This window comes from Amphiura filiformis, chromosome 17 (genome assembly GCF_039555335.1).
Source record: "Amphiura filiformis chromosome 17, Afil_fr2py, whole genome shotgun sequence".
NCBI lineage: Eukaryota > Metazoa > Echinodermata > Ophiuroidea > Amphilepidida > Amphiuridae > Amphiura > Amphiura filiformis.
Window position 1 is genome coordinate 61,721,792 of NC_092644.1, and position 16,310 is coordinate 61,738,101.

A 16,310-nucleotide genomic window follows, 5' to 3' on the forward strand; every position below is an offset into this window, starting at 1 on the left:
GACAAAAAGAAATTATTCAACCGTAAAAGAATTTATACATTTTTTAAATTTATTTTTATTCGTTAAAATTTTTATCTTAATAAAATAAGTATAATATTATACTTTTTGTGCGCCCATTTATTTACTGGGGTTTAAAATATGCAAAATTATTATATTGTCCTTTTTATTGTCATATCAATTGTTGCGGTATATTCAGCGAAATAATTACAAAAATGATGTCTAGAAATATGGGAAATATGAATTAATACAACACAACTTCCGTCTTTTGCGTAAATGAGCTTAAAGGCACGCAAACAATTGTCTGATTTACCATTTTTACTTGTTATCTTGTACTGACTGAATACATAAATATTTTGGACCGTTTATGGGTAAGTATCTGTGTATTGCAAAAACCTAAGTAGGATGCGATCAATTTGTAAACATGTTTAAAGCCAGAATTTGTGATTTGCATAAAGAATATGCCCTAGATTACTATTTAAATGTTAGTTTTCACTGATCACATTTTCCCCTTTCAATTTTGAGCCAATCAAATCAGGTAAAACGGAGAAAATTGCTATTCATTCCAGGATGCGTGTATTAGCTCGGCGATCGTATGATCGTATTTTATTTATTATTATGAATATTGGCGTATACGAGCGTATATAGCTTCACACAGCTATTGTCTGTCCAAATAACTTAGACACCCGGTTTTTAGGATATATTTCGAAAAGTTTTCACTTTGGCAAAAAGTCATGAAAGAAAAGTTGCTAAACACGGTCAGACCTAACAGAAATTATTAGTAAAGCGATGAAAAAATATTCTTCCTTGTCTACTTTTATTCAATTTTGACCGATTTACAGCAAGATATCTGGGTCCAGCCGAATATTCCTAATGACTTGAAACTTTTGATGGGATAATCTATTTACAGTAAGGGGTGTTTGAACATTGTAGTCATGCATATTGATCAGTGATGACACCTTTTTCTTTGATCCTTTTACTAATTCACAATATAAATGGCGGTCTACTCAAATGCATTCAACAAAAGCATGTTTGCAATCACCGCGAGAGGTCGTCTCACACGCATAACAAATACACTACGATCAAATAGGTTGATGACAATATTTGATTGAATGGACTGTGGATTTCGGTGAAGGACATCGGTTCAAATCCTTTGTTTGGAGCCAATCAATAATTTCATGCACAACCTCTATAACTCAAAAGATGTCACAGTTGGTGCATTATAACAAATGATAGGGCAAGTTACTGTGCGTCTGGAGTGTATTGTGAATTATACTACTCACCAATAACATCAGAAAATTCATAGGGCATACAATTTGTATTTTCTTGGAATTGGGCCAAGCCAAAAGCATGCACAGAACAAGATTCAAATACCGCGCCGGATTGTTGTAATTTACACCACATTTCGCCATAATATATTCTAGAAACGCTTGCTGTTAGAATAAGAAAAAAATTAATTGTAATTATTGCACAGGTCACGGCGACCCTGTGACCTTTCCGGAAAAAGCCGAGTGGCAGGTTTTTCAAATAAATATTTTCTGTGTAAAAACTGTACCATCAGATAGGTAATGGATAATATGAATATTAACTGTACATCTATCACAACAATGTTTGATAACAACTTGCGTCACAATTGATCTAGTATAGAAGGTAGAGAATTTATTTCAATCTTATATACGCCTTTTTTTTTTTGGAATTAAGTGAAAATTAATTCTGTAAAAACTGCATTTTTTTAATGTAATTTTCACATTTGACCCGACAAAAGATTACCGTTTTGTTGTTATGATAATCTAATCTTTTGATTTTGTAAATAAAATTAGGGGTCTAATGTGGATTTAGGATGCAAACTGGAACATTTGCTTCAAAATGGAGTTCGGATGCACTTCGTAATACAACTTCCGCCACTGCGGGAAACCACATGCACAGCAGAGCACATGGCCGATATCAAAATCGATTTTATGTATTGTGTATGTAGGCCTATTCATAGGACCCTCGTATTAATTGTCTCTATGCGCTTGAGAATTCAACAATATAAATAATGGTAGCTTTATTATAATACACATTAATGTTTTAAGCAGATAAAATTCCAAAATATGATGCAGTAATGAAGTTGCGATTTATTAATATTATAGGTATAAATTTTCACGATGACACTATCAAGTTCTTCGTGGTCGAGCGGTCTAAGGCGCTGGACGTATGGTATACGTGATACTAGCCAAAGCGGTGAGCCGTGAGTTCGAACCCCGCCTCTGCCAAACTTTGAAAGAATTAAAATTAAAATTTTACTTTTTAAAAATTTCATATTGGGGAAATGTGACTGGGAGAATTTATGTATGGCGTGGAGTGGTGTGGTTGTAATTGGTTGAGGGACAACTGGGATCACTGCGTTAATACACTAAGAATAAATATACCAATAAGAAACACTGTCTGCATTTTATGAACTGAATTATATTTTTCATTTTTATAAAATGTTTTTGGTGAGGAGTATAATTAATTTACTATTCATCCATTCACTATCCAAAATCACAATACCTACAAATCTGTATAATGAGACCTTCCAAAATAATGGTACCCAACTTCTACCGGATTATTTTTAAAGTGTTGAGAAAAACCTTCCAATTTCAATAGAATTTCTGGTAAACTCTCACTCAATGCTTTGGAAACACAAAAATCCCGTTAGGTCTCAGCGAATGTTAACACTTTTCTTTCATGACTTTCCTTGAAAGTGGATATTTTTTCAAATAAGTAACAAAAACTGGGTGTCTAAGTTAATTGGACAGACAATAGGACGAATAAACAAGATGTAAGACGAATAGCGATATGCATACAGTTTATACGTCAAGACGTAAGATGAATAGCGATATGCACACAGTTTTTACGTCATGTCACTGATTCAATAACACACACGTTTATCCACAACTCGATCGGTGTTCGATTATCACCTGATTATATCAAGTAATGTGGACAGGTCAAGATAATGTGCACTGGAAAGGCCAAGATAATCTAGGACAGGTCAAGTCAAGAATCTTGGTCAGGTCAAGATAACCTTGGTCAGAGGGTTATGCTTCCAATTTTATTCCTAATGGTGGTTTCTTTTCAAATCGTCATCCAAAAAGTCAAAAGTCCGGTCATCCCATGGTGACTTTCACTCCCCCCGGGCCGGATTTGCATTTTTTGGGGCCCTGGGCCAGCCCAAAATTTGGAGGCCTCCAAACGCCCCTTGAGGAAGGCATGTGCACTCAAGTGGCCAAGTTTTAGATTTTACTAGGAAATTCGCGCTCGAAAAAATTCAATTTTAGACATTTTAGCCCACTAAAATTTGCTATAAACAGGCCAGTACGCGCGAAGCGCTTAAAATTGTGCACCATTGGTCCAAAACATGGTATTTTTCGGCTAAAATGGAAGATGCACACGGCACAGGGCAATTTTGGGCCCCCTATGGTAAATCCGACCCTGACTGGTAATTGCCAGGCATGGGGAACCATGGCTAATTTGGCTATGGGAACGGCTAGAAAAATGCGAGGCAATGAGAGCGGCGATCGATGAATTTTGGGGGTCTAGGGAACGGTTGTCGGCGCTGAAAAAGAGAACCGTCGTCGAGCCGCGGTACATACCCGTATAGCTGGGACATGTGAGTGGCTCCCTGGGGCGTGTTGTCCCATTTGTCATTGACCTTGTCCTTGTGGAGACATAACGAAAACTGCACCACCACAGGGAGTAGAATCTTTGTAAAATGTATACCAATGTGGAGTTGTTGGTGGTTTTTGTGATCCCATGGGGTATGCCCATGGGTTCAGGTACTACCTTGTGGAGATAATTTTGCTCCAGGTAAAAAAGTTGGCAAAGTTCAATGTGTGAACTATGATTTCCATTAAAAGTATGAAGTTCGCGTATGCGGGGTGTGAGAGCTTATGAGGTGATAGCAAAAATGTATTTACAGCTAAACACAAATAAAAATAAAATGATTTTTATAATTTGTGTTTTGAAGGTAAAAAAAAATATGGCTAGCTACCAACAATTCCATGCAGATGACCAGACACCCGCTGTACTCCAGCCAGTTTCAAGCCAAAATATTGGATCGCCCCCAAAAAACCAACATTACCATGGTTACCGAGCAACAGCCGGACTGGTGACAGGATCTTTTCAAATATTCTGTGCATGTTCGTCGATGGTGCTGGCTATGGCGATTATGTATTTGATGTCCAACATGGATGACGACCCGGATGACGAATCTGATTACTATGAACTATTTCGTGATCAGTCCTTGGTCTTTTCCAACGTATCATTGTCTTTCTGGGCAGGCCTTTGTGTAAGTATTAACGAAATACTACTTTTCCAGCAGCTACCTTCGACTATATTAATAAATACGTATTTATAAATACGCACGTGACCCATCGGCACGACCAGCAAGCGTGACCAAATCCACATGCCATAGAAAAGGATAGGTACTCTTTAGATAAATATACCATCAAATTTAAGTCTTAATTGAACAGCAAAATCACTACACATGGAGGGGGGGGGGGGGGTGGGGTACTGAATTTAAGATAGGTTATCAAAACAACAGTTTGAAAGTATTTTGCCGACGGAAAAAAATATTTATCGACGGAAATGTTTACAATATAATCATAAAATAGACAATTTTGCTGCACAGTCTCGTGTTGTTTACCGCCTTTAAATTCATAAATATACAGGGAGACCACCCGCTACGTAGAAGGTCACTTCGAAACTGTTATGGCAGCGCGGAGGTGGTCACGTGCATATTTATAAATACGTATTTATAAATAGTCTAAGCATGCTGTCCAATAGGACTATATGATTTATATTATAAGACCTATGACAAACAACTTGACAGGTGTTATTTTATGTTAACGTTTATCATGTTTATATATATATATATATATTATATTAGCATGATTAGTAGAATAATAATAATAGATTAATATAACATTATTTTATAACCCTATAATTCTAACCTCACCCATGCATATGATTCGAGTGATTAAGGCTATGCCGTCGCGTGGGTGGCAAGCGAGAGCCTGCTGGAGCTCTGTGTTTAATCACAGTTCCAGGATCTGTGGTTTATTCAAAGAAGGTTGGCCTCGACCATAATGATGCCATATACTTCCTGATTTTAAATTGCAGTTCTATCTGATCACTGGAATCATTGGAATTCAAGGAGCCCGCAAAAAGACCAAATGCTTGGTAAGTTAGCTGTATGGAGTTTGCTTCTGACCTAAGTGGAAGATGGGCCCAAATCAGTGGCGTAACTAAGGGGGGGGGCAACGTGCCCCTGGCGCCACCACTTGGGGGCGCCAAATGCTTGATATTAAGGTGGTACTACACCCCCTGGTAAATTTTGTGACTAATTTTGCATTTTCCTCAAAAAATAACTACACATTGGTAACAAAAGTTATGTATATTATTGGGGCAAGGAATCCAATTACAAACAAGATAAGTGATTCATTATATACGGTATGTTAAGAAATGAGGTACATTCTAGCGGTATACCTCTTTTCTTATCATAAATAACGTACCGCTTGTCTTGAGTCACTGAAATTCCAGCTTGCCCATATACTAATAGTAAATATACATAACTTATGTTACTAGTGTGCTATCATTTTTTGAGAAAAATGCAACAGCAGTCACAAATTTATCAACTTTACACACATGTAGACGAATGCCGGTAGAAAAAATATATGTAACACACAAGCAACTGTAGTTCATGAAGCTGAAGTATAACAATCTATTTTAAGTAGAAAACAAATGGTAGTTTCATGGACGATGCAGTTAGTGTAAGGCAAAATAAAAAAATAAACATGTTTCACGTCCCCTCCCGCTTCCTTTTTTGAGGTTTCCTCAAATATATTTTTATTTTTTGAAATTCAGTTATAACTTTTCAAAAAATATGTCTAGAAAGTTGGAATGCTCTCTATAGCCTTGTTAAGATTCAAGAAACATTTTAGGAAGGTTTTGTGATCATTGGAGGGTGTAACTCTCAGAACAACAAATAAAAAAGGGCCTCCTTCTTTTCCAGACATTTATTGTATACGCTAAAACAGCTCTAAGTATGGGTATTTACACCAATTTTAGGATAAAAATAGAAAATAAAAAGCCCTCCTCCTTTTTTTTTTTTCAAAAACCCGGACGTGAAACATTTTTTACTTGGCCTAATACTGTACAATAAATAAAACGATAGAGAGCGCGGTACAAACAAAATGAAACCTTTGGAAATCTTGTTTATTGAAAACGAAGGTTTTTTACTCAGAACTGGTAAATCTATAAATGACAATTTGAAGGTGTTAAACACTTCATAAATATAAAACAAACGAAAAATAGCTTCACTAATCCCCATCTACAATGATGAATGACTTCAAAAGGAACACTATAATTGTTTTTTCTTTATTTTAGGTTATTGCCTACATGGTGATGTCCATAATTACATCCGTGATTGCAGGATTCCAAGTCATTTTTGAGTCCGTTGGTGCTGTCTTGTCAGAATATTGTTATGAAGAACATCTAGAATTTCGATATGTACAAGTATGTCACTATGTGGTAAGGATATAGATGAAGCTATTCAGATAAAGAAGCAAGATGTAATTTTATTGTGTAGGCCTACTGCGTATATAGCGCTGCGTTGTGGATAAAGTGAGGTTTATTGGTACCAAAAGAGTAAGCTAGAGTACATGGAGCTGAGAAAAAAAATCGAAACTGCTCTAGATTTTACCCTGGATTTTACAGACAACCGTTTTGTGCTTATATCTGTTTAGGTTGGCCTCCTGGTTTGCCATAGTCTAGCCGCTCTCATTGGCTTTGTTGAGATGGTTATTGCCATAGTTTCTGCAGCCTATTGTTGTCATGGTGTTTGTTGTGGGCAGTCTTCTACCTCTCAGACCCCCATGGTATTGGTGAGTATCATCAGTTACGTCTACTTTTGACATCGATGCGTGCGTTTACCGTTGCGACAAAAGATGAGTTTTGGTTTTTCACTCTTATTTTCAGCTGAAAAGTTTGCCTACTGTTCATATTTTGAAAGGGAAACTGCACGTAAAACGTTGGGGAATGGGGAGGGGACACATCATCAATTTTTTAGTGGTTATGCTCCCCGGAATTCCGGAGATGATGATGGGTCTTTGAAAGGGTGCTGACGGCGCGGCGTACCGGTAAAAGGGGTTTGGAGCTGCGAGCGGTCAAAATCACGGGCCTTTCTCGGCTTTGTGGTTGAAAATCGCCTGGATTGAAACCGGGGATTGAAAAACTCAGAAATGTTTGGAATGAGCAATTTATTTTTTAGAGTGAAATTGTCAAAATCAGGGGTCTTTTAGCGCTCTATTTTATACAATGCATTCATCAAGATAAAGTTGACCATGGAGTTATTGCATTCAGATTTAGGTCAAGAGTCCGCATGGATCAATATATACTTTTGAGTGCATCAGTTATAATAAAACAATAGGTAATTGCTGCATTGATCCAGAATAGTCGACTTCAGATCCGTCGGATAACGCTTTTTCAATGGGAAACGAACCTTGTATTAGGGATGACCAATGAACCATTGATTAGAACACTCCCATAGACATGCAGGGAGCTCAACTGTGCACTGCTTGCACAGACATTTCTAAATTGATCTCATTCTTTTATTTTTCAATATAAATTGGGAAGTTAATGCCAATTATATTTTGTAACTATCTTGCAAATTACAGCAACATAACTTATTTCATTTTTCTGTAAGTGCGAGTCAAAATTGGTCCATCGCCACAGTGCGCTTAATTGCCAGTGGCTGAGTTCAGCACTGCTCAAGAATGGCACAAAATATTCATGTCAATAAGATCAGGTGAAAAACGTGGCCTACTGAGCTGTAATTTGGCAGAGTTGTCAGTAATACCTCTATCATACCCTCTGTAAAAAGGTTAAAAAATTGAACAAGTAGATCTCGAGTTACAAATTAAATCACCAGCTTCCCTTTGGAATTTCCATACTCCTTTCGAATCATGCTAAGAAGACACCTTTCTGAACATAAATGTGAAGTTTCGTGCTCATTCGATGTATTTTTCACCTGATTTCAACCCTAAACGTTTCTTATATTTAGGCCTATACCATCTACAACTTGCTGCTGGCTATACCTTGTTTAGAACTTTCAAAAGAAGTACCCGAATGTGCAACCATAACTGTTTCAAAATAGCCCGTGAAAGTCATGCAGGTAACTCCGAGGTCATGCATTGAATTGTTTTGAATGAGGAATACTACGGGAACCAGCACCTTTTGTTAGAAGTCACACATGAGCATGATGAGTGAAGTGGATAACCTCTATTGTTGTGAATGAGTCAATGACCTTCAACGACACTTAAGATTTTGTTTGCATACACATATTAAACCCAATAACATTGAAATTTTTGGTTGTGAAAAAAAAAGTTCACCTGCAATTTTGATTTTGTGCCATATCGGCCATCTTGGATGATTTTTGGCAAATGTTCGCTAAATGCATGATTTCAATGCCTCGGTTTGAAAAAATAATTTATGCCATTGACTAGTAAAGTGCCATTTCATAAGAAACCCCGTTGATACTTTCACAATATGCTTGTTTCATGTTTGCATATATGTTAAAATAAAGAAATATATAAAGTTAAATATATGCTTATGCCAATTTTGCTCCCAATTGCTATTTTTGGACCTTGTCATTTTATTTCGTTCCAATGACCGGTCAGAATGGGAAACTTTGAAAATTCATAATTCTAAAAGTTTTTGACCGATTTTGACCATTTAACCACCAAAATACTTCTATTGATGAGTTCTATCCAGAAAACAATCTTTTGTAGCAATAGGTCACCCCGGTCATCCGGGTACTTATTTTACATGACGCTACAGTCGGCTACACTTACGCTTTTCAACCCACAATAGATTGTGCAGCTGAGCGACTACTTGAAGACTTGTAGCAGCCCTTACGAAAATGCAAGCAATGAAAAATGTGTGCGGAAGCATGCAGCACGCGTGCCGCAGTGTGCAGCACACGTGCAGATGTGTGCAGCATGCAAGCAAGGCCTGCTGGTAGCGTGTTCATGTGTGCGAACCAGCTGAGTGCATGCAGGCACCGCACACAAATATCCACCGCGCACACAATTTGCTTGCAGAACCTGCGTGCAGACTACCAATCTGTACGCAAATTACGTGCAGACTACACTTGTGTGCGGACTGTAGGACTGCATGCAAATTGCACGCATCTTGCATGCAGCACGCATATTGCTGCATGCATGCAGGATTTCCAGATCACTAAGTTAGAATGCTGCACGCATACAGGGTTTCCAGAAGCAGTCAAGGTAAAATGCTGCATGCATGCAGGATTTTCAATGACTAATTCACCTAGTACACAACTGACATCAAGTCACAATTTGGCAATGATCTAGAAGTGAAAATATTTAAATGTTTACAATGAATAAATAAGTTAGCCTTCGGACCAAAATTTTCGAAGTATTTAACCTTCAGACCAAGATTTTTTGGCAGAAAAAGAGGGGGGGGGGGGCAAGCAATTTTTGGCAGGCCAACAGGGGAGGGGCAAGCATTTTTGGCAGGTCTAGAGGGAGGGCAAGCAAATTCTTGTTTCGATAGTTGGCATTTCAACTTTGGGCCAATGTTGGAATGCCATTCCTGTTTTGATAGTTGGCATTGAAACACTGGCCCAATGTTGGAATGCCATTCCTGTTTCGATAGTTGGCATTGCAACATTAGGCCGATGTTGGAATGTCATTCCTGTTTCGAAAGTTGATATTGCAACATTGGGCCAATGTTGGAATTCCATTCCTGTTTCAATAGTAGGCATTGCATCATTGGCCCAATGTTGGAATGCCATTTCTTCGATAGTTGGCATTGCAACATTGGGCCGATGTTGGTATGCCATTCATGAATCAACAGTTAATTGGCACTGCAAAAAATCAAAACAAAATTCAACATTTTTATAGTGAATGTTATCAATATTCACAGTAAATTTGATCAATATTCATAAAATGATGCACTTTGGCCGGTTTAGTCATCAAAATATTGCTTATATTAACTTAAAACACTTAATCAAATGTGTATACCCCAATAGCTCAAATGGTAAAGCATCAGACTCCCATGCAGAAGGTCCCAGGTTCAAAATCAGGTAGGTTAAGTTAGATAAGTGACTTGTATAAAATTAAGCTAGGCAATTTTGGTTCATTGTGAAATGGATAGCCAGGTTATGTAAGACTAATTGTAAGGACAGTATACACTGTTAACCATTATTTTTGATTTTTTTTTTCATGATTTTGTCTCGCATATATATGGCCAGTACGTGCTGCACGCATGCAGTGCACGCTAATGGATTTGCATGCTGCATGCAAACTGCACACGCTCATGACCTGCACGCATGCAGCAAGCATCTGCACGCTTTCCTGCATGCGTGCCTCGTTCCAAATATACGCATCCGCACGCTACCAACTGCACGCGTGCTGCATGCGGTGCGGCACGCGTGCTGCTTGCATGCTGCATGCGTTCAAAAACTGCGTGCCATTTTCGTAAGGGAGAGCTCATTCGGTTGTTTACGTTCTGTTTTGACCTTGAATCGAGCAAATTTCTCGGCCGATTTCGGTAAAATCAAGGTTAAATACTTGGCGAAAATTGCATTTTATGTGAAGCTGAACACATGAACATGAAGAGGAGAGTCTTTATTTTTGTTGTTGGCTGGAGGCCCCATGTCGAGAAGTTATAGAAATGGTAGTATTTTGGCCGATTTGAAAAGGGACAAACCACAGAAAACTACAAATTTGACTTCTGAATCGGATTTGTTGTCAACGGAGGTCAACGGCTTGTGACGTCACTCCGGGGTCACCTATAGGGGCAACATGAAATTTTGATGGTTATCCCTACTTGTATTGCTGTTTGGATGATGTCACGATGAGGTTAGCATTTATTTCGTATTGAAAAGCGTGTTTCGACGGATCTGCACTCGACCGGCCTCGATTGTATTAGTTTGAAAATTTAGGGAAAATATCCTAAAGTAAAACGCTGTCAGTTCACTGAACTGGTTTGAAAGTAATGCTATAACTTGTCTGGAAAATCAATCACTGCATCGATTTTTCGGCGCCCGCTACGGCGGGGCCCCTTATTTGGCTTGACTTTGCAAAAAGCTTCTAATTTCGGTCTTGCTAGATTTACCTCGCAATGTTTTGCTTAAAAGTATGCACAGCTTAGAAATAAAAACACAACTTGATTGGTTTTGATTTTATTATTGTTTACTAATATGCGTATAGGCCCGTTTGAAGATTTTTTTAAGATACAAAAGTAATGGACTCATAAAAACACCAAATAAACCGATGGCGCTGTGCAACTTTGGCTGTTGGTGCCAGCGAGGGGAGAAAGGCGCTTGGTGTGCACTATCATTCATAACAGTCTTACCGCTGCTTAACGAAATTCAACAATATTTTATATCCAATGCAATATCCTCACTACAATAAATACAAAACAAAACCCACCCCACATGATCACAAATTGACACGGAAGCTTCATACCATTCATTTCAATATAATTTAATTCAATCCAAAACGGTCCTGTCATAAACCTCCCCACTCAAACACATATCTTTTGCATTTAATCATCTTCCCCCTTCTACATGTTCTAATGCCAAATCTAAACACCATGGAATTCACCACATCAAGACCAAGCTCACGTTGGGTGCCTCATTCCTTTTTTAAAAGAATTTTTATGTTAATCTTTGCACTTTGCACTTTGATGACGACCTTTTGTGATTTGCGGTAAATATGGTCACCTCTGTCTATATTAGCAACTGTTTAATTAAAGGGCATATCTATTGCAAAAACAAGTTTAACTCCATACGAAGAAATTATTACATTACAAGTTGACACTCTTTGCAATTTTTTTATTTGTATTTCTCCTGAAGAAAAAACCAAATTGTGTTGGAGGAGACTATATGTTTCCAAACGCGGGTTCGTACAAATTATACGGTGAATAGAAATTGGCACTTGAAGTATAACGTCTAACAACTCGGCCTTCGGACTCTCCGTTCTATGTTAAAATAAAAAATAATGGTATCGCCCGTGCACGACAGAGGTTAATAAAGACTCCTTTACTCCCTATAAATAATAGTCTTGACACAAAACATGGACTGATCTTGATGTATTCATAACATGCATAAGTTGTAATATTAAATGATTTTTTTTTCTGACTAACTTTAGGTGCCGGTGCAACAGTTCACAGCCAACCCCTAACAGGTGGACCATCGCGATGTCTCACAACCAGGTATATATATATATATATATATATATATGATTTGTTAAGGGCACCATCAGTGATGCCTGCAAAAGCGTTAAAGTGTTTGAAATTGGTTAGGAACCGCTTAAAAGTGAAGGATAAGTCAAAACAAGTACCCGTTTCAAATAAAAATACTAGGCTCTTCCAACGACGATACGAAATTGTATCCTTGTTATTGTATAGGGAGTCGCTATGTATACATGACTAGAGTGGTTATAAAAATGCGGAAAAGCGGGTTTTGATTTTTTGTCGCCGCATATGTTTGTGCGACATTGCACAGCAAACACGATTCGACCTTTGCAGTACTTAAACCTGGTTAACAGGAAACTACTCCAGCAAAATCAATTGATAAGGTCTAGTCTATCTTCCACATTGAATGGTGGACTGCACTATGCCCAAATGTGGCACTTGCCAATCAATAATCACCCACTTGAACTGCCCTGACTTGCTGTACTGACCGAAGTTATGGACAGATATGGGAGCTGTTTTTGCTTTTATCTGTCATTTACATATCAGGGAGGTATGAACATTTGCAGATGCCCCACATGCTCAGTTTTTAGCATACATGTAATGTATACATTATTCTTGATTGACAGCAAGTACAAAACATATCCGTCAAGTGGTTTAGCTTTAATGCCCTTCGCAAGAGAGCGGTTTACAAGTGAGTGATAGTCACTAAAAGTTGCATTCGATTTACACAGGGAATTTTGCAGGCTATACCGTGCCCTACTTACTAAAACACCAAAGTGCTAATATTTCCAAATATCTAAATTAGCTAAAAATTTAGAAACTATATTTCCTAGAATTTCAGAGAGTACAACAAATATTAGCCGGTTATTTTTCACACAGTGACGTTAACTAGGAAATGCCCTACACCTCTAACATTCACTGTTTGTATACACGGTTGTTTGATGTGATCATTATTAATTGTATGACAAATCATTATATAATGTTCAATTCTAGACCTGGACAATACCAACAACTATCACAATATTATGCATGTATATAAATCCAGCTTTTTTAACGTAAATTTTTGTTTCTTTTCCAACTGATTCATCTTTTTCAGCCTTTTATGGTATTCTTAATTCTGTAAAAAGTATATTTGTGTGCAAATTGAGGGCGCTATTTACATATAATTTAAATTTAATGTTATTTGTTACTGTTTTTCTGAGGTTTTAATGCCATTACACCAGTGCCTACCCCTTGTAAAGATGAAGACACGATTTAAGATAAATAGCGCCATCAGTGTTCTCCTTTTCTTAAAAATGATGTAGTTTTACATGTTATCAAACAACCATGTGTAGAGGTCACACCTCAATGGTTAGAGCACTGTGTATAGGAAAATGAACATGAACTGCAGTATGAATAGGGATGGGGATATCTCATTGTGTGGGGGTGTGTGTGTAGTAGCTGAATGTGTTGTAAATACCTGGACGTTATGATACGACGATATAGTGATTTACAATGTCTTGTATCTCGTAAAAGCTAACAGGTCTTTGTTTTCGTTGGGGTGGACTTGGGGTTGGGGTTAGACGTATACCTAAACTTGAATTGGCAAGTCAAATGTTCTTCAAAGATGAAATAATATATGTTTTATAATTTACACTAATTCCATAAAACACCATACCAATTCTTAATTCCAAAAATATCTTAATTTAATTCCAGAATCTTAAGGATTTAACAAGGAGGATCCTGTAAGGAGGCAGTGTGACGACTAAAAATAGTAATCGGTGATCGACGTACGCTCATCTTTTGATATAGGCTTATAATTTAATAATTGTTATGAATTATTAAGTGATGTATATAGCGTTTAGTAATTGCAACCTAGAGTACTATTATCATCCTATTAAAGGGTGTCACCGGCAATCACAACATTATGCCTTATATGAACGAAAATTAATCATGTGGTTTTATTTGAAACAAACTCATATTGACCATAAAAACGAATAAAAACAGCCGGCTCTCAGCACGCGATATTCAAAATTCCCGGACCGAAATTGTTTAAGTGCGAAGAGCGAAATAGAAATGGCCAAAAAAAGTGCAAAACTAATCAAAGTGCCACATCTTGCAATATATATAATTATTATCTTACTATTTATGACCCAATTTTCACGATTGCTGATTATGGCCCAAGTGTATCATATGGAACCATTTTTAAATTTGCTAAAACTTAATGAATATACTTATTAATCGCAGTGTTCATATTATTAATTAATCCAATCGTAGTGTTCCTTGGGCTATTCCAGAAAATGCACATAGAAAATAGAGGAATGAAGATTTCTGGACTTGACAAGTTGTGATTGTTGGAAATCCAGCGTTTCAAAGTGTCTGGATATGAAAAAATCCAGCAAAACATATATAGTTCCCAATCGAAAATCCTAAATTTGAGGGGCTCATTCCGGACAATTCCGTAATATTCTATACATTGTATTGCATTTTCAAAAATTAAACTTATTCATCTGGAATAGCCCATTAACATATTCAGCACATGTAACTATAGATAGTTAATTATCAGGGGATTGTAGGTTTAATAAATGCGTATTACTTGTTGGGAGTGAAATTGTACAAAATAATGCACTTGTACTGAAACGTTGATGCATCTAACATGTCTAATGCACAAGTTCCACACGGGGGAGTGCATTAAACGCATCAACGTCTCAATATAGGTGCATTGTTTTGTACAATTTCTAGAGCAGCAAGTAATATGCAGGTAATATTAATATTTTTGTTTTATGTCACTTTTTACAGAGGCCCATCAGCCAAGTATTTCTATTCTACATTTTGCGTTAAATAGGAACTAATCGCCCCGAGCTGGTTGGATATATTAAAAGTAAATGCGCATGGGTGGTCAAAAACACTATCCTACACATACTACATGCACATCTTTTTCAAAGAACAAATCTCAAGCCTAAAACTGGGCTCATAAGGAAAATATTCTGATGCCAAAATCTCTATTTTGCTGGGGCCAGAAAATAAAATTTTATAATTATTTAAAGTTCTATGTCTATTCTATGTCTAGTGACAAATAATAAAACAAACGCAAAATATATGTATAAAGAGCAAATTAATTACGCAGCTGATAAAAATAAAATATTTAGAAATGCAACTGTATGTTGAGAGACCAGGTTAAGAGTCGGGAATAAATCTGCTCACCTACCTTTAAATTATAAAGTTTACAATTATTTAAAGTTATGTCTAGTGACAAATAATAAAACAAATGCGAAAAATTTATAAACATGATATTAAAGAGCATATTAAGTACGCAGCTGATGAAAATAAAATATTTAGACATGCAACTGTTTGTTGAGAGACCAGGTTAAGGGTCGTTGTTTTATTTTAAATAAAATTAAGACAATGTCGTTAAAGTTGAATTTGAATTTATAGATTATTATTTATAGATTATAGACTATTGTTTCAGAAAGTTAAAAAAATAACCCATCCACAAGTAACCACAAAAATGAGTTGGTCATATTGGTATACCAGATGGCCGAAAATGCGACCAATCTTTGTGACATGTTCCTCTATGGTCATTTGTACTGCTTCCCCACCCACGGGGCCCCTGGTCACGCTCACATATTCACCACCCTATGACAGACGGACTGCATGGATGTGCATAACTGGCCAATTGTTATTATCTCAGTTTTCTTTAACCACATTTTCCGACCATGCTTTCTAGTAAATACCCTAATGGTTTCAGTTTTGTCTGGCCGGCATCACCGTACAACTGGTTCAGTTCCCTCTGAAGCGGAGGTGAGCGCGAAGCGCGATGCGGTCAGTGGACGAACGGTGGAGTTGGAGTGTCATAGTATTAGCATTGGATTGAGCACGTGACTACTAATGATACTCCTAAGTAACTTGTAAGTCTTCAAAAACAGCTATGTTATTTCCACATCTCTGTGTAGCTTGTAATCCACCATGGTAGGGTCATTTCTCGCATCTTCGTCAAAGTCTATCATTTCTATAACCAGACTAAATAGTTTGGGTGACCACACGCGGGCTTGTTTTATGCCAGTTATGAACCAGCTTGATGGCTTTAT

The 16,310-nt window shown here is 37.2% G+C and overlaps 1 protein-coding gene across 1 annotated transcript; it reads left to right on the forward strand.

Annotated features, from left to right (window-relative positions):
* Positions 1-239: 239 nt before the first annotated feature.
* Positions 240-14,298, forward strand: LOC140138122 (uncharacterized). The gene is made up of 7 exons (XM_072160043.1): positions 240-368; positions 3,986-4,306; positions 5,140-5,199; positions 6,406-6,549; positions 6,765-6,902; positions 12,198-12,261; positions 13,939-14,298. Exons 2-6 carry the CDS (start codon positions 3,998-4,000, stop codon positions 12,228-12,230), a joined length of 684 nt encoding a protein of 227 aa, XP_072016144.1. The 5' UTR covers positions 240-368; positions 3,986-3,997; the 3' UTR covers positions 12,231-12,261; positions 13,939-14,298.
* Positions 14,299-16,310: the final 2,012 nt, after the last annotated feature.